At 40.3% G+C, this 26,240-nt stretch overlaps 3 protein-coding genes across 5 annotated transcripts; 1 reads left to right on the top strand and 2 right to left on the bottom strand.

Annotated features, from left to right (window-relative positions):
- Positions 1-558: 558 nt before the first annotated feature.
- Positions 559-6,555, bottom strand: tomm40l (translocase of outer mitochondrial membrane 40 homolog, like). 2 transcript variants are annotated; one of them, XM_054606114.1, is made up of 10 exons: positions 6,495-6,555; positions 4,985-5,205; positions 4,764-4,831; positions 4,389-4,481; positions 4,191-4,292; positions 2,964-3,069; positions 2,680-2,802; positions 2,499-2,575; positions 2,157-2,259; positions 559-1,347 (listed from the first exon to the last, which is right to left on the bottom strand). In XM_054606114.1, the coding sequence occupies exons 2-10, from the start codon at positions 5,202-5,204 to the stop codon at positions 1,208-1,210; spliced, it is 1,032 nt and encodes a 343-aa protein (XP_054462089.1). In that variant the 5' UTR covers position 5,205; positions 6,495-6,555; the 3' UTR covers positions 559-1,207. The 2 variants fall into 2 exon arrangements, with proteins under 2 accessions (XP_054462089.1, XP_054462088.1); XM_054606113.1 differs by lacking the exon at positions 6,495-6,555 and adding an exon at positions 6,290-6,368.
- A 1,989-nt stretch (positions 6,556-8,544) lies between these two features.
- Positions 8,545-18,667, bottom strand: LOC129096987 (probable ATP-dependent RNA helicase ddx6). 2 transcript variants are annotated; one of them, XM_054605659.1, is made up of 13 exons: positions 18,576-18,667; positions 15,544-16,634; positions 15,348-15,452; positions 14,962-15,091; positions 14,572-14,718; positions 14,300-14,394; positions 13,998-14,120; positions 13,453-13,581; positions 12,975-13,091; positions 12,780-12,843; positions 12,582-12,683; positions 12,047-12,267; positions 8,545-11,953 (listed from the first exon to the last, which is right to left on the bottom strand). In XM_054605659.1, exons 2-12 carry the CDS (start codon positions 15,784-15,786, stop codon positions 12,053-12,055), a joined length of 1,470 nt encoding a protein of 489 aa, XP_054461634.1. In that variant the 5' UTR covers positions 15,787-16,634; positions 18,576-18,667; the 3' UTR covers positions 8,545-11,953; positions 12,047-12,052. The 2 variants fall into 2 exon arrangements, with proteins under 2 accessions (XP_054461634.1, XP_054461633.1); XM_054605658.1 differs by lacking the exon at positions 18,576-18,667 and adding an exon at positions 18,222-18,565.
- Positions 18,668-18,701: 34 nt separating this feature from the next.
- msto1 (misato mitochondrial distribution and morphology regulator 1) lies at positions 18,702-26,212 on the top strand. The gene is made up of 14 exons (XM_054605657.1): positions 18,702-18,957; positions 20,249-20,378; positions 20,600-20,669; positions 20,962-21,037; positions 21,319-21,376; positions 21,457-21,607; positions 22,225-22,339; positions 22,441-22,575; positions 22,679-22,831; positions 23,208-23,339; positions 23,428-23,612; positions 24,415-24,519; positions 24,645-24,757; positions 24,861-26,212. Exons 1-14 carry the CDS (start codon positions 18,874-18,876, stop codon positions 25,115-25,117), a joined length of 1,764 nt encoding a protein of 587 aa, XP_054461632.1. The 5' UTR covers positions 18,702-18,873; the 3' UTR covers positions 25,118-26,212.
- Positions 26,213-26,240: the final 28 nt, after the last annotated feature.

Here is a 26,240-nt window from a genome sequence, read left to right as displayed (position 1 = left end):
TATATACATATATATACACATACACATATATATATATACATACACATATATATACACATATACATACATGTATATATATATATACACACATATATACAAATATATTTACACATATAAGACCATCTTCCCTATTTTTTTTTTAAATCCTGATATCAAAATATGTTCATTTATCTAGTTCACATGCTCTTTAGTTTGCTTCACATTATTTCAAAACTCTTTAAAAAGGACCATAAGCCCTAACAAGCTGGAGTTCATTCCTACATCTAAAAGAACTAGTGAAAACAAATTACGTCTTCAAAGGATGAACTGATTTGTGACCACTGACTAAACTGCACCTGTACCTCACCTCCCTGGTTTAGTTATCTCAATCTCTATTATTTAGCTGACAGGGTTCACACAGACTTTAAAGCCAGATACAGTTTTGGAGAGTTTAATCTTCATGTTCTGAGGTATCTGGGATGAATGATGATAAAATCTAAACGGATTAAGCCCTCCTTATGAAAAGCACTCACACTCAAGCAGAGACCAGATCGACGGAAGGAAACAAGTTTGTTTTTTTGTAAGAAATGGCATTTATCAGTTTCCAAGAGGTATATACAGGTCATATATATACTGTTTCATATGTATGTAACATAAAAAAGGCAACAAAACAAGTGATGGACTTTGAACGTGACATGCAGTGTTGGCTGGTAAACTGGTCTGTACCAATAAATCCCCTATAAACAAACAACGATTTCATTCACCGCACGCCGAGACAGACTTTACAGTAAAAAATAAAAAAAAATAACTAGAATAAAATTCAAGACTGGAGCGACAGGCACTGAACTCAATGAAGAAAACAAGGAGTTCTGTAAATCTGTAATGTCTCTTTATGCATCTTTCTACTGCCTACTGATTTGTGTCGAGAGTCCGCAGTACAACAAATTCCTGACCAATCACATTGTTTGTTTCACTTCTGATCATTCAGGCGACCAATCTTACAGGATTTAAACGCATTTGATTTGATTTACCTCTAGCCTTATTACCTTCTGAAACCAGTAACGTGATGATGGACGCACACACACACACAAACAAATACACGCACACACACACACACACACAAATACACGCACACAGCATTGTACATGGAGTAGTCTGCTCGTCCGTGGTGAGTCTGTCCGTTCTGTGAGGTCGGTCTGTGGGCCGGTGACCCCGCCCCTCAGCCGCTCTAACCGATGGTGACACCAAAGCCGCACTGGAACTTGTTCTTGCGGTGGTTGAGGAAGGTGGAGAGGACCAGAGAGAGCGGCAAAGGGAGCAGCTTCTTTTCTAACGTTGCACCCACTACCCAGTTACTGTCTACGGAACCTGGAGGAGGCGAGGAGACAGAATATTAGATTCCATAAAGAGCATATATGTTTTTATGCCTGTGTTCTTCCTTGTTCATCATTTGTTTAAAAAAAGGCATTCTCAATAAAAAGAAAACATTGATAAATAAGCACTGAGTAGTGCATTTATTCAAATACTGTGCTTAACTACAATTTTGAGGTTCTTTTACTTAATTGTACTATATTTCCATTTCACCCCACTCCACACTTCTACTTATAGGTAAATACTGTACTTTTGACTACATTATATTTATTTGACAGCTTAAGTTACTTTGAAGATTTAGAATAATTATGCAAAATATGAAATCTAATAAATGACGATATATTATAATAGGTACTTTTTTAAGTCCGGAGTAATACTCAGTATTACTGCTTTTACTAAGTGAAGCATCAGAGTACTTCTTCCATCACTGGTTTTCTGTGGTAATATGACTATTTCTCCCTCTCAGGATTCTCGCCTCTTGGAAAACTGTTGATTTTAAAATCAATTTAAAAATTATTTTAAAAATGTTTGCATGACATTTCACAACTAATGCCAAACACAGTAACGGCTCTTGAAGGAATAGCTCAATATTTTGGGAACGTTGCTTATTGACTATTTGTCACGGCTGACTTGCCTGGAGGTAATAAACCGAAACCAGGAAAAAACATTTCAGCTGCTGTTTTTTTTAAACATTAATCAACTCTACAGTTTAACAGGTGAAAGCCTTTTGGCTGCAAAAAATATAATTTTAGCTCCCTGTTTCAGGAGGATTGCCATGGTGATGAATGCTGATGTAAACACACTACCTTTAAACAGTAAATTAGCTTTAGGCACATCTAGCTGGTAGCCAAACGACACACTGGTGTCTTGCATGCGGGTGCTCCCCTCAAACTCCACGCCGAGCTGCAACTGTTGGAGAGCAGAAGACAAGTTAGATCCTGATGGAAGCAGGTTCATGAAAAATAACTTCAGCACAGCAGAAACAGGAGCGTTTAGTAACGCGTTTCATCTGATGATAAAGGGACGTTGGATTTACTGCACAGGACAATACGCTTTGTAAAGTTAAGGAAATTATAAATCATCTAAACTGCTCCAACAATCAAAAGCTGCAAACTGTTTTCATTGTATGTTCACAGAGATAGAGTTACCTGCTCGTTGGCTTTGTGATAGTATGAAGCATGAGCTCCCGCTGAGCCGAGTGTCAACGTGGCGATGTAGTTACTGCCTGCACAGAGAGAGGTCAGGTCAATACTGGTTGAACCAAATGAAACAAAACAAACAAAAAAAAAAAAAAAAAAAAAGAGTCATTGAGCCCAACCTGCGTCTCACCTGTGTATCTGCCCACAAAAGACATCACGGTGCCCTCCTCTCCCGGCCTGCGGTGGTAAACCAGCTCCCCTCCCAGAGCTATAGCCGGCGTTATGGACTGGAGGTAGTGTGTTACAACAATACCTGATAGGTGGACAACAGCAATGAGCATGAGGTGGCCAAGTTCAGAACTAATCTGTTTTGTGGTTAAATTAGACAGTGACAATATCAAATAATCCTAACACATTTCAGGATAGTAAGTGAGTTTAGTCTTCGGACGACCCCATGGTGGACTGGAGACCTACCGGAGCCGACGAGGACATCAGGGTTTCCAAGAGTAACCGTTGCAGTAAAATCTTCTCCCTTAATCTCGGCGTCGCCTTGCCAGTTCACAAACTTGTTTTGTTGTGTCTGAGGACGTGACAGAGTTATGTTGGGGGTCAAAACTGATAGATAGTTGTCAGATAAAAAAATAAAAAAATAAATAAAATAAAAAAATCGGATTTTCAGTGAGATTATTTTAATTTGACAAATACACATCAGCTGGTTATCATCTTTTAAAATCAACACATAACATCAACAAAACATTTTTGTTTAAGGGGAGACACTACTGGAAAGAAAGGTAAAACATTTTATTCAATAGACATCACTGTGAGACTTTCCCAGTTGATTACTTACATTAAGACAATTCTTTTTTGTGAAACAGAGTCGGGTATTCTTCCACAACTTCACCTACTTCCGAGGTGAAGAAGGGAAAAAGTCTGTTGTGTTGTTTCGGCTTGTGGCCTCTGTCAGAGTCATCCAATGATGATGATGATGTTTACCCTGATGAAGGCCACAAGCTGAAAAGCTTTGGTCTAAAACAATTAAGATGTTGTCTACACTGTTGTTGGAGTTTTGACCTCTTGAATTAATTTTTGTATTGCAGGTTTTCTGGCATTTCATTTTCAATAGGCAAATGAGTCATTATCTTTTTAAATATGTGCTAATTCTCATTAATTGCCAGAACAGAAATCTGAACACTGGATAAAGCCAGGTTCCAAATTTGTGTTTCATTTTGTTGACATATTAGAGTCAAAGGTTTTTGCAGAGGGGATTTTGAATATCTCTCTAGAACGGCATAAATGAGTAAACACTGTTGACTGTCATAAAAACAATAAATTTTCTTCATGTTTAAGTCATAAAATGTTGTATAAATCAGGCTATGGGTTATTTATGAACAAACCCCTCTGTAAAAACCTTCAGAATATAGATATGAATGAAATTGGTAATTTTGCATATAGAAGTGTTAGAGAATTTTGGATGTTTTCTTTCGATTGGTCTGAAAGAAGCAAAATAGCCATGAAAAATGAAAAATGATGTTTATACTTGGAGTGTCTCCCCTTAAGATCTATTGTAAAAAAGAAATGTTGCTCTCTGGTGGACAAACTTTGTATTGAAAATAAAATAGAATAAAGATCTCAAAGTAGAAACAGATTACAGTTCTAACAGCAGTAAGTTACAAAAAAAGGTCCAACAGGGGGAAACTTTACCTGGAAGGCCAGTTTGGATCGTACTCCGTGGGCGACCTGGTGGATGATCTGGGCGTTAAGGCTGCCACTGTTGTCCATGTCTCCAACCATGACTGGAAAAAACTGAACCAAAACCAGCATTTGTTTTACGGTTCATAAATAATGAATATATATAAAAACACCTATTATATGTAATTCACATTGATTACTTCAGCGTACCTCTGCCGGACCCATCTGCTTTGTTCCGACGTATGTAGCGCCGAACCTGTAGGTGGAATCTCCCGTAGTGCTCAGCAGCACAGTGTGATTCACCTTAAAGAGAGTTTAGAAAGGATCACTATTAAAAATGTACCTTGTACACATTTGCAGTTCCCTTCCTTTGGTCTGATCCATAGTGGAATTGCTAAAATATCCATTTGCACTTGATTCTTTTGGTCTCAATGACCCGAGAAACCTGGGTTTAAGGAACATCAAGTTCAGACTAAAATCTTCAAGGAAAACTTGAGTTTTTGAAAATGTAGGCTTAATTTGGTTTAAAAGTTAGTGAAAACCATTCCAGTTTGAGTGGGTAATGTAAAAAGAAAGCTAACTGACCTGGAAGTGGTTGCTAAGGCCCTTGTTGACGACTAGCCTGACGCCCTCCATCTGCATGGGGAAAACCTCTGAAAAGAAAATCACGGATGCAGTCAGATGCAGAATTGAACCATAACAAAGATAAAACCAGGTTATAAATAATTTAGTGTACTCTTATTTGATTTGAGGCTTAAGAAGGCACACCACGCTTCTTATGACCATCTTGAATTATGACTATTCACCTTTGCACTTGCGATGGCACTCATCGAATGCACCGGGGTTAGGCAAAGGGGCATCATCCTCCTGCTCCTGTCCTGAGGCTGCCCCAGTGGGGGCTAGAACTGGGGAGACTGGAGGCATCCCAAAGCCTGGCGGCACCGTCAACCCGGGGGCAGCAGTGGCGGCACCGCTGGAGGCAGGGGGCGGGGGGTTGGGGGAGCTGGCAGCCAAAACACTGCCCATCCTGGAAGAAAGAAGTGAGGGGATAAAGCAAGAGAGAGTGTGAGTGACCCGAGAGAGTAAGATGTAGGTAATTGCCGCACTATACCTAATCAATAGCAGTGTTATCGATGAAGGCAGGCCAGATAATACAAAAATGTAGAGCAATTTAACATGTAAAGTTATAAATTGGGGGTCTTGCAAATTCTAGAATTTAAGAAACAAAATGTACAAGCTATCCTTTCAAAATACACACATAAAACAACCCAACAGTGCGACTTGTGCAATTTGTAATGCAAACATTTTAAATCACTGATACAGTGTTCATGCCCTGATCAGCTAAGATAGGACTTGTTGTGTAGCTGTTGCAGTACAAAGGAAAAAAGAAATCAATTAGTACATTTATTTTTGGCACTGTTTACATTTGGATTCTGTATAACAATTAAGAAATAGGTTGCTCGTTTATCAAGTTGCTTCTTGGTGAGTTGCATAGGTTCGAAAGTAAAGAGTCACCCGACATCTCAAGATGATTGTGTCAGGGTTTAAAATACAGTGCGCAGACAATAAAGCATTGTCATTCATTATTTTTTGTTTAATTACCTTAAACGACGAGAATGATCACACTAGCTTTTTCAGGCACTTTTACATTATTTAAACACCACGTTAGTTATATACAAGCTTTTCAGAGACACCTAATGTTGACGTGACTGCTATTAACAAGTCAGAAACTGGTAAATTCGTTAACTTATATAACAAGAACACAACACAGCCTGATGACATCATAGTGGGCTATTTTCTCAGAAGTTTGAAAGCTCCCCTCAGAGCCAAAGAAGGTATTAAACAAACTGTGTCACAGGCCTCAGGCCCAGTATTACATCCCATAAGAAGCAAACTAATCTTCACGCGTAACGTTACAATAGGTGGAGTGCCCCTTTAACCTTTCACACAGCTAATGTTCATTCATATGAAGATAGAGCTGCAGCAGGTTAGAAAGACCTGCTAATGATAAAATACCATCACGTTGCGTGACGGAACTAGGTTTCTGGTTTCTGCAACGATCGGTTTTCTTTATAAGATGTCGCTAATGTTTTGAATGAAACCTTCCTCACCTACAAGCCTGCATGAAAAAGTTAGCTAAGCTAGCTAGCTTCCAACCAGAAGCTGACAGGCTTAAAACAAACGGTTAATGTCAGTATAGGGTAACAAAGATCACTTTGTGAGATTTCAACTGCTAAAAAAAACAGCTAATATGTTACTATATTTCCAGCTAAGCCTCTTATTACGTAAAACACATAGCTAACAGTAGCTACTCACGTTGTAATTTCCAGAGGACGATGCAGCCGGAAGTTAAATCCGGTAGCACCAAAGAAGAAGAAGTGAGTGACGCTAGGGCCCCGCCTATTTTTTTAAAGACGCGTTATGATTGGATGATGGACCATGACCCTGAGAGATGATTGGCTGAAACAGCTGACAGTCAATTCATGTGTCAGAAGAAACGAGGGCGTGTTTTGTGTCCATGACGGCACGCTTCTTCTCACAGACTATTGGCTAAACGTAGTGCAGTCCGTGGCAGAGGGGCGGGATGTTTAATTCTGAGATTACCGATTGGTGGAGAGCTGCAGAGAGAGAGAGAGAGAGAGAGCGAGCGGGTGAAGTAAAATGTTATGAAGGAATACCTTCAAGGTCAAATGGCAGCCTGAGGGTCTGTATGTTGCAATGTTCTCAGAAAATATATATATATTTTTTTTGAGCTGACACAAAACAGAGCCTCTCTCTCTAGACAGCCACACTATACACAGCAGCAGCTTTCAGTGGCTACAGATCCCTGCTGTTTTTACTGTGTGCAGTCTTATGTGGGTGTAGTGTGCACACCTGTGTACTAAGAAATACTGATTTTTTTTCTTGTTCTATATGAATATTGAAATGCAATGAATTTATTGACCAATTTCTATGCTTTCAAATTGCCCGCCAAGTACTTCCTGAAGTCTATGTGAGTCACGTGACGATCAAGCATTTTGACCTTCCAATGACGCGACTCCTTCCTTTCATGACTGCTGTGTAGCTGGGAAAGTATAATTAGGAGCGTATGGCCAAGAACAGTCAACTGCCAATTAGTAGTATTTTCAGATTAGAATTTGACAAGTGGTTCCTTTAAAACATAAGGCCACAAGACTACATAATTGCATAGCACCATGTTGATAACATTATGGCCATTTGGTGCCATTAAATGTTTTATTTCTCCAAAGAAAAAAAGCAAGATGTCATCAAAAATGATATCCCTTCTAAACAAACAGAAAGTCTGAGTTTCGTAGGCGTACGCTAGTGGAGACCGGAAGATGTATGTCAACAATAAAATAAAATAAATAACACCAGGCTGTGTAAATTCCAAATCAATTTATTGAATTTTATAACCCCTGCATGTATTTCCAAGTTGCAACAGTAGAGGACAGAGTGATCTGCACAAGTCGATGACATATCTTGTGCCTCTCCAATGCATTTTGTAAGGAAAGAAAACAAACAATGCAAGAATGACATTTTTCTTCTGGTACCACCTGATAGTTAACTGAGTTTTATTCTAATGGTATGAAAAGGAAATCATGGGACAGTGAAGTAGGGAAATGAATAGACATCCAAAACATGGAGTCTGGTTTAAGGTTATTACTATTGAATTCCAAAAAATTATGCAATTCACTTGAACATGGGTCTGAAAATTGTTTTGGGAGCAACAGGGGCACCAAGAACCAAAAGTACAGAGAAGAGTGAAGAACTCAAATAAAAAAGGAGTCGTTTCCTTTTTTTAAAACAAAATTTAGGTATGAACCAACATTTTTGTGAGCCAAATTAGAATCATACTGTATCACCCCTCCTTCTTATCCAGGTTGGAGACAAAATAATATAAATGTAACTTTTTTTCCTGAGCTACATTAAAACCAAATTGAGTGCCAATTTAACACCACTGTTTTCTGTCCATGTTGCAGGGGAAATAAAACTGTGACTTAACTCTGTTTATTACAGCAATTCTGCCGAGTTCATCGTTAAATGTGGCTGAATTAGCCTGAAGTGTGGATGAGTCTTCATTAGTGCAGCAAATCAAGAGATCCAATTCAATTTAGCTATGCACAGTAGACATTAGGGGCAGTTCAGCCATCAATACCGTTTTTAAAGGTCAAGAAGCTCCCACCAATTTAGAATTTGCAGAATCCCCGAACTGCCATTTTGCAGCCAAATCCTCACCCTTTACCTTTTTTTTTTTTTTTTTTTTTTTTTTTTTTTTTTTAAGTTACCCTTTTCAAACAAGTTTGACAAACATCCCTCCCACCCCCCCTTAAGCACTCCTGACTCCACAGGTCAGAGTGCACACACACACACACACACACACACACACACACACACACACGCACACACACACACACACACGCACACAAACAAAGATGTCTCAACATGACCAGATGACAAAAAAAACAAACAGAATCACTCAACATTCATAACTGCAGTCAAGCTCCTTTGTGACGCACAACTTTACTCAAGATCTTTAGTTTGGTAGCTCCAGTCATCAGATTAAATGGCCGGAGCTACAAAAAAGTTGAATGAATTTATAATAAAGGGTAGTTTTACTTTAAGGGGTGGAGAGGTTTTTTTTTTTTTAGAGCCAATTCTTGGGATTAAGTCTAATATTTAGTTAATGATGATGGTCAGGAGGTATCCATGTTAACCCTTTCCAAAACTGAACATGTCATTTCCACAGCTATCCCCACCAGCTATAGCGCCAAGTGTAATCTCTGCTGTAATTTGGGTCACAAAGGAGATGATGGAGTGACTGTCAGGGACGTGATCCTGGACATAAAACAGAATAATAAGAACAGAAAAGTGGAGATTTGTCATTAGAACTGAGATTTTAGTCGACAAAACTGAAGCTCCTGGAGGAAGAGGGCGATAGAAAACGGAGAAACAAAAATCCCATCCCTGACAACTGTAAACATCCTCCACACTGATATCTAAGACGTTGCACACCGCTGACAAAAACAGTCTGCACATGAAAACACAGAAACAAACAAACAAATAGACATCAAATAATTACACTTACATGCAGCCTCAAACTGTTTGATGGGATAGTATTAATCTTAATCCAAATCACCGGTCATCCACAGGAGTAACCAAGTTGGCTCTTTAGTCTCTGAAACTATCCGACTTTTACAGGTTTTAGCTGCATGTAAACGTAATGATTCTTAACAAAATTCAGCCTGTCGAGGCTTCAAACGTACATCTCATGTCTTTTCTCTCACACTCATAACACACACACTTTTTTCACACAGTCTCCTGCAACTCTCACACTCACATGTCTCTCACACACACGCCTCAGCTCACTCAAACACACATACCTGCACGTTTCTCACATACATACGACATTCTCCTTTTTTGGTTTTGCTTCAATGTAAATCCTGAAAATCTATTTCAAGGAAAAAAAAAAAGGGAATAAAAAAAATCCAACCTCCTCCTCCACTCATGAAGCAAAGTATTTTCTTTTTTTTGTATAATTGTAAACGACTAGTGTAAACAATGAATCATTTACAATTTTGTTTCCTCAAAATGATTCATAACACCTCGTATAAAGATTGCCCTAGTGGAAAATGGATTGAGTGTCTTAAAAAAACAAACTCAAAAAAACACTTTGATCATCCGTCACACAAACATGGAACAGGTTCCAGAAGATCAGAGTGCTTCAATTCTTTCCAGGAACGCTCTCCAGTACAACTTAATACTCTCTCTGGCACTTAAAACACAAGAAAACAAAGATGTTTTGTGTACTTTTGAGGAAAAAAAACAAAACTTAAATCAAAGCTTTTATATTTGCTCTAAGTACCAGAGAGACGCAAAGATTCAAGACGCCCAGAGTGCATCTGATAAACCACTTGGCTCCTGCAAACCCACCCCCCCTCAAAAAAAACCCCTCCACAAGTAACCCAGTGCTGAAGCCTCACAGTCCCCTCCCTCCCCTCTTCAAACTGCTTTAAGCAACATCAAAAATAAATCTTAAAAAGCAAAAATACTCTTTTTTATGTCTTTTTTTATCATTAGTGACGCGCTGTAAAGGGGAGGACAAAAACAAAGAAGTCACAGCTGCCTGTTCAGAGATGCTACAATTTTGCTTTCAAAAACACAGAGCCCAACCCCTCACGTTAAGAATCATAAAACATAGCTGTGCCGGGGGAAACAAAGAAGACAAATTTAAATAAAAAGATATCGCTGCCGCTGCAGAAAGAAAGACTTTTCTAGTTTTAGTAGTAGTTCAAATGAAGGTCACTGAGCAGATTCCACCACTCCTCGGTCCATCAAACCGTTTCATATCCAGTATAACGTTTCAGGAAAGCAAAGCCTGAAGAGGAGTTCCTAGTGCAACAGCAGCGATACAAGTCGAGAGCTTGGCATTCAACCTCCGGGCTAGAGAGTATTCACATTGGCAACTAATACATTCACCAACTTCAATTTTGTTAAGATGGGGCTTAAAAAGAAAGTTTAACCTCAGTCTTTGGGGGAAATAAATGCTCCAGTAAATAATTTCAACTTGTATTCCCCACACAATAAGACTCTGAAGCAGTCAGCAAAAAAAAAAGAAAGAAAGAAAGTAAAATAGATTGTTTTGCACCAACTTCCACAAAAACGATTTATTCCTTGGACCTGTCTATACTCTGGCAGATGTTAGTATCAAAGCTGCTCTGAACCAGTTTCTGATGCATTAGTCCTGTGCTGCAGCAGCAAGCAGGAGAGGAAACCAGTTTCACAGCTACAGCAGCCCGACAGGTTTACAGTATTCACCAGCCCATTGTGAGTTTTCTTTATGTAAAAAGAACCTCCAGAGAGAAGCCGTCTGCAGGCCGACTCACCAGCAACAGCCAAAATATAACAGCATGAGGCGGATACTCCTCTCTGGCTGTCTGTGTGGTTCCAGGCTAACATCCATGAATCAGTATGGGGGCGTGTGTCTCTAGCAGTGTTCTCGTATTAACTCTGCTCATGTATTATTCATAGTGAGAGGGGAAAAACAGTCACGCAGTATTTAAATTAAGCTGCCCGTTTTTCTTTATTGCAACGTTCACATTAAAAATAAACGTTCACATTCAGGATGGTTTTTACGGAGTTTGAGCCGCGTTACTACACACCACTCAGCAGGACAGAGAGCGTGTGGGTGTGTGTGTGTATTGTCTTTTTCCCTTGCATAATGGATGTTTAAATAAACTCGGGTTACTATTAAATTCATCGTATTTGTGCTCGTACTCTGCTGCATGACAGACGACAGCAGGCTATGAATGGATGAGTGCACATGGGAGTAAGTAAGGCACTTGAGTGAGGACAACAGTGTTAAGTGGACAGAACGATGGCTGGTGTGAGTGCACCATTGTGACGTTAAAAAGAGGCCGACCTCGCTGCTGACGATGACAACTGTCTCCCAGAACGACGGCTTCAGAACAGCTTTGATACTCTTTTGCACCGCTGTCTCTGTTCAGAACAGCTGAGGGCCATCTAACCAAGATAACTGAGAAAAAAACCAAACCTAAGCTTATACACGGCATGCATGGTCGTTTCTGAATTTGGTGCAAAACAATATGGTTTCTCAATTAATTATGGAAAAAAGAATGAGGCATCTCTTTTTGAGGAAAAGATAAGGAAATGCTAAAAATAACATAAACGTCCTTTCGACAGGCTCTGGGAGAAATTTGAAACTGAAGAGTTGCCTGTGTGCAAGAGCTGATGTCTGTGCAAAAGCCCATAGCGTCCTGGAGGAGACATAAAAACTCTGGTTAGAAAGATGAGTCTTTTCATGACTTTTCATGCTGTAAGAGTTCATTCATCATCTCAAAGCATCTCGCCTGTTTTTAGGCGCTGTCCTGTTGGCGTCCCGGTTTCTCCTCGATCTCCTCCACATCGCAATCGCCTCCAGACGTGTGGAACTCGGCCACGTAGAGGCTCTTGTCGATGCTGCTGGGAATGGGCTTGATGTCGGTCACCAGCTGATCCTCGATGGACTTCAGGTTGAAGCGGTCCTCTGATGTGATCAGGTTGATGGCCAAGCCCAGGTGACCAAACCTCCCTAATAAAGAGAATACAGTCAAAAATCACAGCCTTCTAACCTTCACATTTATTTAGTCTATTCCTAACCAGACAGGCTTTACTTTAGATGAGAGTGGTATATGTCATCCCACAGCAAGAGCTAGTACACAGAGTTCAACACATTGCATCAAGCATTCATTTTAACAACTTTCATTAAAACAAGCTACGGATTCTTTGTGCGTTTGTATTTTTATCATTATTTCGCTTTGCGTTCTTCTAAAGCCCATTTTCAAACCCCTTTCTACTAAAGAGACAGTGAGGCTTTCAAATAATGAAGCAGTGTGATGAACATACCTGATCTTCCAATACGATGAAGGTAAGTCTCAGCATTCTTGGGGAAGTCGAAGTTGATGACTACATTGACAGCCTGGATGTCAATACCCCTGGTGAAGAGATCTATTGGAAGAAATTAGATTTCAATCTCTGATGACCTCTGTGGATATCTGACTTTAAAAAAAATACAATATAAAAGAGTATACTACAGAAACTCACCAGTGCAGACCAGGTTTCTGCACAGTCCATTTCTGAAGTCGTGAAACACGCGGTTTCTGTATTCCTGAAAACAAACAAGACATCAAAATGCTGCAAAAGAGGCCATCATGCTGCAAAACAGTGGCCATATGAAAATAAAAGAAGACATCAAAAGGCATAAAGGCAACATTTCCCTCAGTTGTTTCTTGTCCTCACCTGCATCATCTTGGCGTGGATGTAGAAACAGGAGTAGCCCAGCTGAGTGATTTTCTTGGCCAAGAGCTCCACCCTCTGAGTGGAGTTACAGAAGATAATCGACTGGTTGATCTGAAGCTGTGATGGGAAGAGAGGGTAAAGAGAATATGTTATGAATCCCTAAATCAACGTTGTGTCTTGAGGTTCTGATCAAATAGGTACATTTAGCAATTTACTGTTGAGAGAGTGACTGGAGCAGGTTGTTAGAGACGTTAAACTCTATCCACTGGGATGTAACCTTAAAAAAGTAAGCTAGATTGTTCAACAACTAAAAATGCACTGCTGTACTGTGTTGCAATTTGTGCTAAATAAAAATCAACACAGAGAGGTTAAAAACATATGCATAATGCACCACAGCACTACAAGAAGAAGTGTTGTTATGACTGCAAGGCTGGCAGTTTAGAGTACATGGACAGTGAGAATAGAGTTAGGCAGTTACCCTGGAGAACAGTGTGTTGAGGCAGTGGACTTTCTGCCTCTCTGTGACGTAGGCGTAGTATTGAGTAATGCCCTTCAGAGTCAGCTCCTCCATCAGGTTTATTTCGTAGGGTTTCTGAAGGTGCTTGGCCTTTAGGAAGGACACATTGAGAATACAATAGTTTAGGGTGTGCATTTAAAAAACACAGACGGAAGAATTATCTCAAATGTACAAGCATGAAGGACTTCTCTTAATCAATGAAATATGTCTGGTCAGTTTGTTTTGTTTAATATTAAACTCTTACAGTTCAATATAGCTTTACTTAACATATATAAGAATTTACACATATAGTTATCTTAAAAAATGAAAAATTGAATCCTGCAACTGTTGGCTGAGTTGTTTAAGTCGAAGACAGCCCTGGAAAAGTATAACACAGACAAACACAGATCTGGACACCGTGTGAGAACAGCTTAGTCAGCAGTGTGAGCCAAGTGGTGCCAAGTGGCCCCGAGCGGCCCCGAGCCACCGGGCTGGCCGAGTGGTGCAGCAATTAACCGACTACCCACCATGAACTTCTGCACGCTGATGGGGAAGGTCGCAGAGTAGAGCAGGATCTGCCTGTTCTTGGCCAGGAAGCTGATGATATCCTCGATGAGCACCACAAAATCCTGAGACAGCAGCTTGTCGGCCTGAGAGAAAACAGAGACAATTTAACATGAAGTAGGCAGTGCTGGAAAAAGCAAAATGACGATTGAACGATTTGAGCATAGAGCTTGTTAAAAAATCTGAGAGAAATAAGATGCATTTGAAAATATATACAACTGATTATGAGCAGATTTCTTAGTATTTTTGTTTTATTTTTGCTTACCTCATCCATCACCATCATCTGGACTCTATCCACCTTTGCCACTCCCTTCTTTATCAAGTCCAGGATCCTACCAGGCGTGGCGATGACCACATGCACTGATGTGGAAAACGGGAGAGAAAAGGAGAAAACACAGAAATATATTTATCCTTATATTTGTTGTGCATATAAAAGCATATTTTATAAAGACTAGATGAACTCCATAAGCCAACATGTAGATTGGATGTGTTCTTATATGACACTGTGTGTCAGTGAGACACACGGTGGCGTCTTACCGGTCTCATCCAGGCGCATGATGTCATCTCGCAGGTTGGTGCCCCCGGTGGTGGCCATGACTTTGACTCCCCCCAGGTGTTTGCTGATCTGGATGGAGATCTGGCTAACCTGCAGAGCCAGCTCACGGGTGGGAACCATGACCAGTGCTAGGGACATTAAAAAAAAGGACTGGTTACAAATGTGGTTGGTGGTAAAAAGATTTACAAAGAAGCAGCTTACAGACAAGAGACAAACTAATAATAGGAGGGACACTGAAGGTACAGATAATGTAGTGAAGGAAGATAGAGAGGAAACAAAATGACGACCAAATGAACAAAAAAAGTGACGCAGATGGTTGAGAGGATGAGAGAGGAAGGGTGTAATGTATAAAACCACATGCAGTGTCTCACCCTGTATGTGGTCCTTTTTCAGGTCTATTCTCTCCAGCAGTGGGATGAGATAGGCTCCACTTTTCCCTGTTCCGTTCTTAGCCCGAGCCAGAATATCCCGTCCAGAAAGAGCAATGGGAATGCTCTCCTCCTGCAAGGAAACAAAAGTTGTATCTTTAGTCTCATAATGCTGCAACATAGATATCCTCTGTATGATGATTTTTGCACAAAACAGAAAGAACACTGGTTTAAGTCAACAAAGGTTGCGATCTTCCATTTAAATATACAAAGAAAAAGACTAAAGTAAATGAGGGAAATACTTTAAAAAGCTTTTCTCAATAACTGCTGTTAAGGCATCACATTGAGTTTATCTGAAAAGCAAATAAAATTTGACAAAAAAAACATACCTGGATAGGCGAAGGTTTCTCCCATCCCATTTCAAAGATGCCCATCAGGAGTTCTCTTTTGAGACAGTAATCTTCAAATTCATTCCCCTTAGTGGACGTCACATCCTACAATACACACAGCACGGTTAGGATGACAGTAGAACACCAGTTTAAAGATTCAGTAAGATTAGACACCCCGCTATCCAGTTGGACTCACTGAGGTTTTGACCCTGGTGTCTTTGGGTGGGAGCTTCAGGCTCTTTTTCCAGTCATCTCCAAACTTGATGCCTCCTCCATCCTGAGCGGCACTGCCTGCTATCTGGGGGGCACCCAAAGCCTTTCCTTGAGTTGTGGATGCTGACTGGACTGAAGCTGGTTTGGTCTGTCCTCTGAGCTGCCCGTTCTGCTTGTTCAGTCCCATGACGACTGGGCCAATGTTTTCTGTTCTGGCGGTTGCCATTTTGTCCCGTTTTCCTTGCTTTTGTTTTTTCTTCAAAGTATTAGATTTTTGCCTCTTAGGTTTTTCTTTTTAAAAATTCTCTTCAAAAGTAAAAAAGTTTAATAAAGCATTAACAAACAATATTCTCTATTCTTTTTAAGTCCAAAGCTTTCACAACTGAAGTCAATTGGTAGTATTTACATATACACATGTACGTGCAGTTCGGTCCCCTTCAACAACAGAGTGACTGACGTACAAAAACAACAACAAAAAAAAACAACACGTTTTTACACAAGAGCTCTTCAAAATGAAGAGAAATTGGCATTCATATGCATGAATATACTTGCCCACAATATAGAAAAATTATATGTGAACAAGTATCAAAGCGGTTCAAGTCCTGAATAGAACAACTAAGGCAATCTGAACTTGGGGAACAGCCTCTTCGATATAATCTTAGTTCAATGCTTAAACTTCTGTTTCTAAATTGATCAATATTTCCTCTTTCCACGTTGAGTCCATAGAGTTGCTCAATATCCCTGTTTTTGCAAAAAAGTATGTCCAACTTTGTACACTTTTTCCCCCAATATCATATAGTCTGTAATGCTCTCCGTTTGTTTCCACTGTGTGGATATGTCGCTCCACTGTGTGAAAAAAAACTGGATCCTGAATTCACAAATACAAGGGGGTTTCTAGTCCAAAGCCAAAAAGCTTTCCTCCCCTTTTGAGTCCTCAGTGTGCGTTTCCTTTCACCTCCAGGTGTTCGACCCTCTCTCCCCAGACACCACAGGTCTGCCGGTCGGTGTGTGAACTGTTTGAGTGCGGCTGTGATCAACCCGCTACCTCCTCAGCCAACAACTCAAACTTGTAACCTAGAAAAGAATTACAAAAAATGTAAATCAAATACACCCGAAAGGGTCAAAAAATAAAACATGGGCAGTTGATTATTCACTCAAGCAATTGACAGGAATCTACATCTGGAATACCATTTAAGTAATCCATAAAATAATAAACATATCTTCTTCAATGCAAATATTATTATTGTTTGCTAAGTTTTATATCAAGAATCCAATACGAAGATCTTGCTGTTGTTGCTACATCAGACAACAAGTAGGGCTCCAACTAACTATTTAAATGATCAATTACTCTGCCGTTTCCTGCCTCTGATCGCCCAGTCAATATATGTCAGAAAAACTGCAAAATGAATTTCTTAAAGCACTGCCAAACAATCCACACCTAAATCTATGACATTTAGCGGTCACAAAACGAAAACAAAAAACAGGAAATCCTGTGTGCATGTGATTAACTAATAATCTAAACAACTGTTAAATACAACATGTACTCAGCTTTTTTTTTTTTTTTTACCTGCTCCAAAAAAATCGTTATATGTGGTCAACCACTCTCCCCAACATATGTTGAAAATATAAATAAATATATTAAAATAAATATAAACACACAAGTTGTAAACTGTAAACTGCACCAAAGAGAGATGTTATTTTCAGATGGGAAGCAGTGACTGAAGCAATTTCCATAAATCACGTTTTGTTTTTCTTTTGATGGGTGCTTGTCATTGCCAACAGTTTGCAGAATAAAAGGAGCATAGGTATTGCTTTTAGCCAAAACGAAACTAATAGTCAGGTGCAACTTTGATAAAAGACTACATCGCCAGACTTCGGTGAAAAGCTTTAGCAACTAATTCGCTAATTGCACAGGTGAACGTGCCAGGTGTCAATCTTCAGAGGCCGATTAGCGCAGCCCAAACTGCAGGATTTAAAATAAGACTGGCCCACAGTAAATACTCTATGTCTGACTGAAGTAGATCAAATAACTCATGTTTATATCATTTGTCAACAACTGCACGTTGCTCCGGTCAGCTAACTCTCCGTTCATTTACTTCGGCTAGTCTGAAACTATCGACTCGTATCGTTGGTTTATTGTTTTAGAGACCGTCAAGTTATTCTTGTTTTTAATTATTTTTCCAAACATTTTCGGTAACACGGTTACAGTTTACCGTTGTGAACTTTGACATAGCACCACCATCTGTGTGGCCATGTTAGGTTTTAGTCGTTGTCCTTTATAAATCAATAACTAAACAAGGTTACCTTAAAGCGTCGTCTCAGGTGAAACACCTTCTGTCGCTGTCGGGCTAGCGTCCCTGCAGCTAAGCCAGTGTTAGCTCTGAGCTAACAAACACTAAGCTGTTCAACGCTCACAGTTTCATGAGCTTTTAATTACGAAATATGACAATGTATGTGAAAAGTATGGCATGAATAGCATTAAGTTTCGCTGGTGTAACATTATTTATAATGTTATTGTTAACGTTATATCTGGCACAATTAGCAAGCTCAGGGCTAACTTAGCTCAGATAACTCGCAAACGTTAGCTCTGTGCTAGCCAGCTCTCGACTACTCGGATGTTTTTTACGGATATTGGACTGTTCCGTGTCGCCGCAGACCTACCTTAGTTCCTCTGTTATTTTACAAGGTATAATCGGTGTGCGGTTGATGAACTACTTCCTTCACAATTCGCTTTATTAACTGGTTTTTACTTGAATTAAATCTCCTCTATTGTGTTTCTTCTTCCTTTAAATCAACATGGTCGCCTTCTTCTTCGTCTTCTCTTCCTCGGTGCTTCTCTCAGTTTATTACACGTGACACTCTATGAAGCTACTACCACCTGCTGTCATACCTGGTTACTGCAAATGATTTAGTACTGTCTATGGTACGTTTCAAAAGACATGTGTGTGGTGGCAATATCCTCTATTCAATACCAGACTGTGGAAAAATGTCAGTATTTACAGATGTATTACATACATAACGTCCTCTTCCATTTCCATTTGTATAAATCTGAGAGGACTAGCTTGCAGAGACCGCACGTGAAGCTAAGGCACGGTGAACCCACACTTTTACAGCTACGTCATTTATGCAACCAATCACATTTCTTCATTCATTCCTCTGAGCCAATCACAGAAGCGCCTTTATTTGAGGCACGGCGTCGCGTTCGGTTGTTGCTATTCGGTGTTGTCATTTCAAACCATGTCCCAAACATGTCCATCATGTGCAAACTTATAGACGATTTTACATCGTGTCCTGGTTGTTGATTCTCGCCACGATGAGTAACTACTTTAGAGAAGTCATCACTCTTCAGTTGGGACATTATTCAAACTTTGTTGGGACTCACTGGTGGAATTTACAGGTAAGCGGCTAATGCTAAGCTAAGCTAGCTAACGTTAGCTTCGCATGTGTTGTCAAACTACAGGGAGCACTCATCTGCTCCGAGCTGCCGAGATGGCTCATGGTAGCAGCAACGGAAGTGTGCATGTTGTGGTCTTTTTAACAGACCGAGGACATGCGGCGTTATTAACCTGGCACATAACTGCGGGCTTTATGATGCTAAAGTTGTCTAAAGTCAGCAGTGTATTTGTGACAGGATTATCATATTTTTAACCGAAATTGGTGATATTCTTTGTTAGAAGATGCATCGCTTCACATGATAACTTGAAATAGATTTAGATAAATAACGTGATATGAATGAGCCCCTGTTTGAATGATAGATGTGCTGAGTTACATCCTTAGTCAACATCTCTGAGCCTCTTGCATCCAGGAGAAGATGTCCTGTAAAGGGAGTTGATACGAATTTATACACATATGGTTGATACTTGTACTGCACTTCAGTATAACAGTTTTTACATTTTTAGCAACGTTATACTTCTACCGTTACTAATGTACAACTTTAGTTACTTTTCAGATTACAATTTTTCATTTCCTGTCCAGTGAAAACCATGTATATCCAAATTTGGTGATTTTTCTGATAAACTGAAAGATTAAGTGTTCCTTCATGGATTTAGAAATTCTCTTCTCTCTTAATCTAAAAAAAGCATCTTGGATCGGCCGAGAAATGCATCTTCATAAAGCTAAAAACACAACATATAGCAGTAAAATACAACATACAGATGAACTCAGCTGTAATATTATTCCAGTAGTATCATATATAATAGTAAAACACTGACAGGGAACATTTTACTTCACACTGAATACTTATACCTACATACTTTTACTTTAGAATGTTTTCTGAATCCAGGACTTTTACTTGTATTGGAGTATTTTCAGTTAGGTATGAGTATTTTTACTTAAGTAAAGGATCTGAAAACTACATTGTTGTGTAAATGCACAATACACAGCTCAGACCACATGAACACATACAACACCAAAATTACTGTCGCTGTATTTTTGATGATTGATGATGGAGTTTTAAGTTCTTACTGTTAATGACAATTATTTTATTAGAAAACAAAAAATATTAATTGTACACAAGTGATGTCACACCCCTGTCTTTGTCTTTTTTAAATTATGTTGAGAACACTTTAGGATTTGATGTTTCGATGCTGATTCGATGAATACGATGGAGCTGTTTTGGTACTTTCAAAATAATTTTAGCATCACAGTCTGGGACTGGTAAATGACGATGGGCTTTTGTTTGCATGTAGGATGCGTCTTTATCATACGATCCAGAAACGCCACCGAGTGAGATCCAGAGCGATGTCCTGTTTCGTGAAGGACAGACTACGAGCGGACATGTCACCCACACGCCTCGCCTCATCGCCATGGATCTCAAAGGTAACCTCTTCCTATCATGCGCTTTTATTAATGCAAAACATATTTTGCGCCTGCACCTTTATATTTCTGCTTTGATTTAAATGTTCTTTTTATGTACTAGTTTAATAACATAATAACGGTTTTATTTTTGTCTTTTAAATTCCTTAAATAGACATACACGTACATTAAACTGTATGAACCTAAGATGAATCACCTTTCTGTCTCACTCTTGTCTGTAACAGGAAGTCTCCGGACTCTACGGCAGGAGGGAAGTCTGTATGACCCCGGCAAAGACACCTCCGCTTCCACATGGTAAATAAAAGTGTGTTTTACATATGTGAAGGCCCAAAAAAAATGTATAGGTAAAGTGTATCACTGGTGGAATGATGCCCCTTTAAACATTTTTGAGATTTTTCTCTGTTGTTTTCTCGACTATTTCTGTCCCACGCGTAATGAAAGACTGGAAGAACATAATGAATGAAACCTACATTGATGGATGTATCCATTAATAAAGGTTTACACCACCATTATTGAAACCAGAAGTCTCTGCTTGGATGAATTCTTAGTCTTGTTTGATGTTAAAAAAATGCACTCCATCCGGCAGGGATGGAAGCATCATGATGCACAAAGAAAGTCCACCTCAGAAAAACCTCTTTCTGGAAGATCTGGACAAGCTGGATGTGAGTATTTATGGATGAAATGATACATAAGATTTTCCTTTGCAATAGTAATATCAAAAGTAAGCAGAAGATCACCATTACCACAATCTTTAGTGTAAATGTAAGCCTCCATATAGGCCGTTTTCATAATTTATAAAAGTTTCCATCTATTTGATAGTATCCACACAGCTTATAAAAAATGCAGAAAATGTTTGCTTTTGTCGCTTCTTTTTTTAATCCTACAGTAGAGGCATAGTTGATATAAACAGTTATGCTGACAGATTTTTGGTTCTTGTCTCCAGAAAGGGGAGATCATTTATGAAGATGATATTAACTCCAGTCCCCAGCCCCGGCACTCTGGTAAGACTCTGCACTACATACTCAAGATTTAGTGTAAAACGCAGCAGCAACCATTCTATAAACTCTCCCCCCCCCGGCAGGTGCAGTGAGTGTGGACACCGTGAACAGCCAGCTGGCTCGAGTCCTGAAGGGCTACCGGCTGGAGGGCAGCGTGAAGGTGTGGTCCGACTTCCTCAGGATCCACCTGCACCCTCGCACTATCTCCGTCATCCACCAGTACAACCATGACGGGTAAGGTCACACGCCCTGCACTCTGTGGAGCAAAAGTTGGGAAATTGAATTTGCCTCCTGCGTGGTACCAAACAAGCTGCTGCAGTACCTGCTTTTCTCCAATAGATGTCAGGCTTTACACAGATTTGGTCTTTAATCACAGACTGCTCTCTGTGGGCTCAATCTCAAGGATGCAAGGATAATTTTTTTTTGTCCTTATGCAACACAGGGATGCCTTACAAAAATCAGTTTTGCCCATTTGTAACACAACAAACAGATGACAACAAAACAGAAACAGTAGTACATTGTTGTTGAGTATTTTTACGAATTTGCATCATAGCTTGATCTGGGCTGAACGATGGAACCAGGTCTCTCTGAAGATGTGGGCTTAACAGTCACCGACCTCCAGCTGCTTTCATCCATTTCTGCAACAGAACATCATCAGGCAGCAGTAGACTGGGTAGTGGGTTAGCTACACGTGATCAACACAAAAAAAAAAAAAAATAAAGACAGAAATTTAGTGAAAATCATGTGAGCTACCATGTACATGGGCAGCTATTGCCATAGCATAGCCATCTGAAAAGCTTTTTGTTCTTCCTGCTGAACCCCAAACACTGATGTCTCTTATTTGTGTCCAGTGAGGCTCACCGTCTGGAGGCTTTTGGCCAGGGAGACGCTCTCCTGCAGGGGTCGGTGCTCGAGCAGCTGGAGGACAAACTGCACTTCTTTGTGGAGGAGTGTGATTACCTCCAGGTAGGTCCTTTTTTAGATGTTATTCTGAGTTGTATTAGATAGACATTTCAGGGTTAAATTTCCCGAACTTTGCTGATGTATTTCTGCGTGCTCCCTCTCAGGGCTTCCAGGTCTTCTGTGACCTGGCCGACGGCTTTGCCGGCCTGGGGTCGAAGGTCACGGAGATGCTGCGGGACTCTTACGGTGGGAGAGGCATCCTCACCTGGGGGATGGCTCCCGTCAGTCATCCAGATTCAGTGAGTCACGGTACTCCAGTCGACCCTGGCTAGGAGGTTGTTTGAAAACAGATTTTTTTGTGAACGGGCTTCTGTACTCATTGTGTTCTTCCCGCTCAACCAGACTCCCATGAAGGAGCTCTACCACGTGTTGAACTGTGCGTTGGGGACAGTCAACATGGCCGCCCACAGCTCCTTCTTCTGCCCGTTGACCCTGCGTGGTGGACTGGGCAGACGGCCCTCAGCTCCCATAGCGTTCCCACACCTAAACTATGATGTGAGCTTTTATTTACTTTTTTTCTTTTAATTCACTTTTAAAGAGATGTTTAATGTCTGGTAACCTGGGTCATATTTCATATTTTTTTGACACCCTTTAATGCCTTATTTGACTTTTTTTAATTTACTTTGTTTGAACAAAATTTAAATTGAATACATGAATGAAATTGAGAGAGAAACATGGTGATGATGAATGGAAAGAAAAAGAACACTTAACCATACAATCAGTCTTTAAATTAAAAGTCTTTTAAGATGTGATTTAAGGTCATGTTCAGACTCTCAGACACTCTTCTTATATGTGCGTATATGCATGAATATATATCTGATCTTGTCAGTGTTGCTAACGTTCCCTTTGTCTCTTGTCTGTCCCGTCTCAGCCGTCGATGTGGTACCACTCCAGCTCTGTGCTGGCTTTGGCCCTCGATGCCTTCACATTACCGTACAGGCTGAAGAACGACAGCGTTCCCATGTGGCAGATGGCCGACGCGCTCGCCGTGTCGGGGAGAAAGGTGACTTCCTGCTGCCTGATTAGAGCCACTATTTGTTTTGTTCCAATAGAGAAGCCTCTGAGCTCATAATGTGATTTTAAAATCCTAGGTGGTGGCCGCCTATGGCGCCGTCCCCTTTCCCATGATGCAAGGCGGTACTCTCCCAGACGCCCTGAGCGCCTGCGCGGACGCGTTGCCCTGGAAACCGCTATCAGCCTGCTCAGAAACCGGCGACGGTCGATGCTACGGCCAGTTGGCGGTGCTCAAAGGCTTTGAGGGCCAGAGACTCATCAGGTGAGGAATTTCAGAACACATTAATAATGTACAACACTTTACCATATTACAATCTTGCTTTTAATTAGTAACACCTTTAATGATATACATTTTTTATTTCGCATACTTGTTTGTATGGTTCTTATATCTTAAAATAGTTTTTCACCACTATCAACTATTTTGTATCTACATTTTTGGGGAATTTTATTATGTTTTCTTGTGAAACACTTTAAGCGACATTTTATGTTATGATGGGTGCCATATAAATAAAGCTTTTTTTTATTATTATACAACTTTATTTATATATCAAGTTAAAACAAGATGAGTAGACCAGTTTAAGCGCTGATGTGGAGCTCATTTTTATCGGCACACCATGACTTTGTACAGAGACTATCTATGAAAAAGGGGGGGAAATCCCTTTACGTGTAAAAAGTACTTTATTATAGTTTAGTTTCTTACATTTTTTTGTTGCATTTTAGTATTCCAATGAAGCCTTTTTTGTAACTTGGAATTGATAAAAATGATGTCAGATTTATAGCTGAGTTGTGCTTAAAAAAAAAAAGATAAAAGCATGAGGCATAAGAACGGTAAAAAAGGTGTTTACAAACCATGCGTATACATGTATACTCATCGTTATAGTGTACGAAAATGAATGATTGAACCATAAAATCAGGTTTCAAAAAATGCAAAATCAGGATTACAGATTAAGATATCAAGGGAAAATGACAAGTAGAAACATGAAGGCATCAAACCCTCTCCAGTCCCTCACATTAAACCTGAGTCACCTTTTACTTTGTAGCTGATCTCATTTGTATTCCTTCAGCTCTCTGGCTCCAGGGACTCAGCCATCTACTCCTCTGCACGGCCTCCACAGCGGAGAGGACGTCCTGGAGTCCTACATCAGATCTTTCTATCCTACGTCTCCTCTGTGAGTCCCCACACAGTCACAAGCTGCAAGCTAACCAATCATTTTAGCTTGTTTCGCTTTAGGGGAAAGGAATATATATATATATTTTAACCCAACACTGTTCCCTCTATCTTGGCTCTCCTCAGGAATCTGCATTTGGTGTCTACACCCAGTGCACTGACGCCACCTTTCCCTCAGATATTCAGTCAGTCCCTCAGTGCTCAGGGCTTCCTGCAGAGCCAGCTTCCTCCGCCCGGCTGTGAGTGTATTTCTTTTTTACATAACTCTGTTTGTAGCTTAAATAAAACCTTTTTCTCCAACTTTTGATTTGATGGTTTTTATAAATGATCCCATCTCTGCAGCTCGACCCCCCGTGGTCTCCTCCACTCCCGTCATGACGTCCCTCCAGTCCGGTCCCGCCCTGGGCTCGTGGCTGTCCGAGCTGCATCGCGGTGCCAGCGCTTTGGACATCAACCGCGTGGCCTCCAGCTTCCTCTCCCAGGGGCCCGAAATGGCCGACTACAAGGAGGCCCTGGAGGAATTGCGCCTGCTGGCCCGGTGTTACCGCGACGACAGCGGAGGGGCAGCGCACTCCTCCTCGGAAGAAGATGATGACTAACAATCTTATGGGTTGTTCCGGATGGACTGCGGACCGGACTGGCATCAGCATGCGTGCACTCATACAGACAGAGATGGATGAAGAGGAGCTGTGCCTCTGCTCTATGAAGGCCCAGGACTGATTACATGCTCACAGAAAGGGGTGAAAATAGACACAGATGAGGGAATATTAAGACGATAGACCTCTACATGTGTAGAACTCAGTGAGGTGATGGATGTAGCATCATGTGACTGTATGGACTGTTACATTTCCTCGAATGACTGTCTATGTAATGAACTGTTATTTACATGCTACAAAATGGCTGCATTTACACTGAGATGTTTGTCACACTTCTGTTTTGGCCACCAGTTACTCTGACCATAATTTCATTCAAGTAATTAGCAGATATTTAGAGTGTAAAGACTCTAAATCTCGGCCTGGAGAAGAGCTATGCAGACATATAACTTTGGCTTAAGGATGCTCCGATCAATCGGCTTTTAGCTATCGGCCTATATTTGTTCTAAATAGTTTGAACGGTGATCTCCATTATAGCACATATTCTTAATTGGATTTTTTTTTTTTTCAGTGCACATTGATCTGCTTTTTAGTTGCTCTGAGAGCTACACGGCTGGATACAAACACCAATGTGTTTGTGTCCAGCTGGTGCTCTGCATCCATAGTTTCACCATCTGTCTGGTCTATTCTATTAAAAAAAAAAAAAAAACCCACTGATAATATATTATAAATGAATAATCTGATTCTGACAAACATAATATGCTTTCTAGCAAGCAAAACACTTGATGTACACACTTAGCATAGTGTCAATGCAGTTTGTAATTGTTAAGATCATCTAATTATATATATATATTTTTTTTTTTTACATATTCCATGTCAGTGTGTCTTAACAAGAGCGCGAGAGATACTAGCACACAGAGCAAAATTGCTTGCTGACCAGCCTGGAGAAATAGCTTCAATAGACCAGCGCTCCGCCTATGAAATGCTGATTGGAGCACCTTCATTAAGGTTTCACATCAAAAACCGTTCATCTAAACCTTGTTGCCAGAGCTGAATGTGGCCAACAGCCAGAAAATGCCAAATAAACAATTAAAAGCCTGCATCCACAAATGCTTTGTATTTTTTACTC

This window comes from Anoplopoma fimbria, chromosome 10 (assembly GCF_027596085.1).
Source record: "Anoplopoma fimbria isolate UVic2021 breed Golden Eagle Sablefish chromosome 10, Afim_UVic_2022, whole genome shotgun sequence".
In the NCBI taxonomy this organism is placed as follows: domain Eukaryota; kingdom Metazoa; phylum Chordata; class Actinopteri; order Perciformes; family Anoplopomatidae; genus Anoplopoma; species Anoplopoma fimbria.
Note: the sequence above shows the minus strand (reverse complement) of the source record. Positions and strands in the feature narration are given on the sequence as shown.

What these genes read in the sequence shown, in the direction of transcription:
- tomm40l (XM_054606113.1), bottom strand. An exon ending in GCCTTAGCAACCACTTCCAG is followed by an intron (nt 4,482 to 4,763) that starts GTCAGTTAGCTT and finishes ACTCTCTTTAAG; the next exon opens with GTGAATCACACTGTGCTGCT. An exon ending in TGATGTCCTCGTCGGCTCCG is followed by an intron (nt 2,803 to 2,963) that starts GTAGGTCTCCAG and finishes TCCACCTATCAG; the next exon opens with GTATTGTTGTAACACACTAC.
- LOC129096987 (XM_054605659.1), bottom strand. Translation starts at nt 15,786, where the DNA reads ATGGCAACCGCCAGAACAGAAAACATTGGCCCAGTCGTCATGGGACTG. An exon ending in TCCACGCCAAGATGATGCAG is followed by an intron (nt 12,844 to 12,974) that starts GTGAGGACAAGA and finishes GTTTGTTTTCAG; the next exon opens with GAATACAGAAACCGCGTGTT. An exon ending in CAGAAACCTGGTCTGCACTG is followed by an intron (nt 12,684 to 12,779) that starts GTGAGTTTCTGT and finishes TTCTTCCAATAG; the next exon opens with ATCTCTTCACCAGGGGTATT.
- msto1 (XM_054605657.1), top strand. Translation starts at nt 18,874, where the DNA reads ATGAGTAACTACTTTAGAGAAGTCATCACTCTTCAGTTGGGACATTAT. An exon ending in AAGATCTGGACAAGCTGGAT is followed by an intron (nt 21,038 to 21,318) that starts GTGAGTATTTAT and finishes TCTTGTCTCCAG; the next exon opens with AAAGGGGAGATCATTTATGA. An exon ending in TCGCCGTGTCGGGGAGAAAG is followed by an intron (nt 23,340 to 23,427) that starts GTGACTTCCTGC and finishes TTAAAATCCTAG; the next exon opens with GTGGTGGCCGCCTATGGCGC.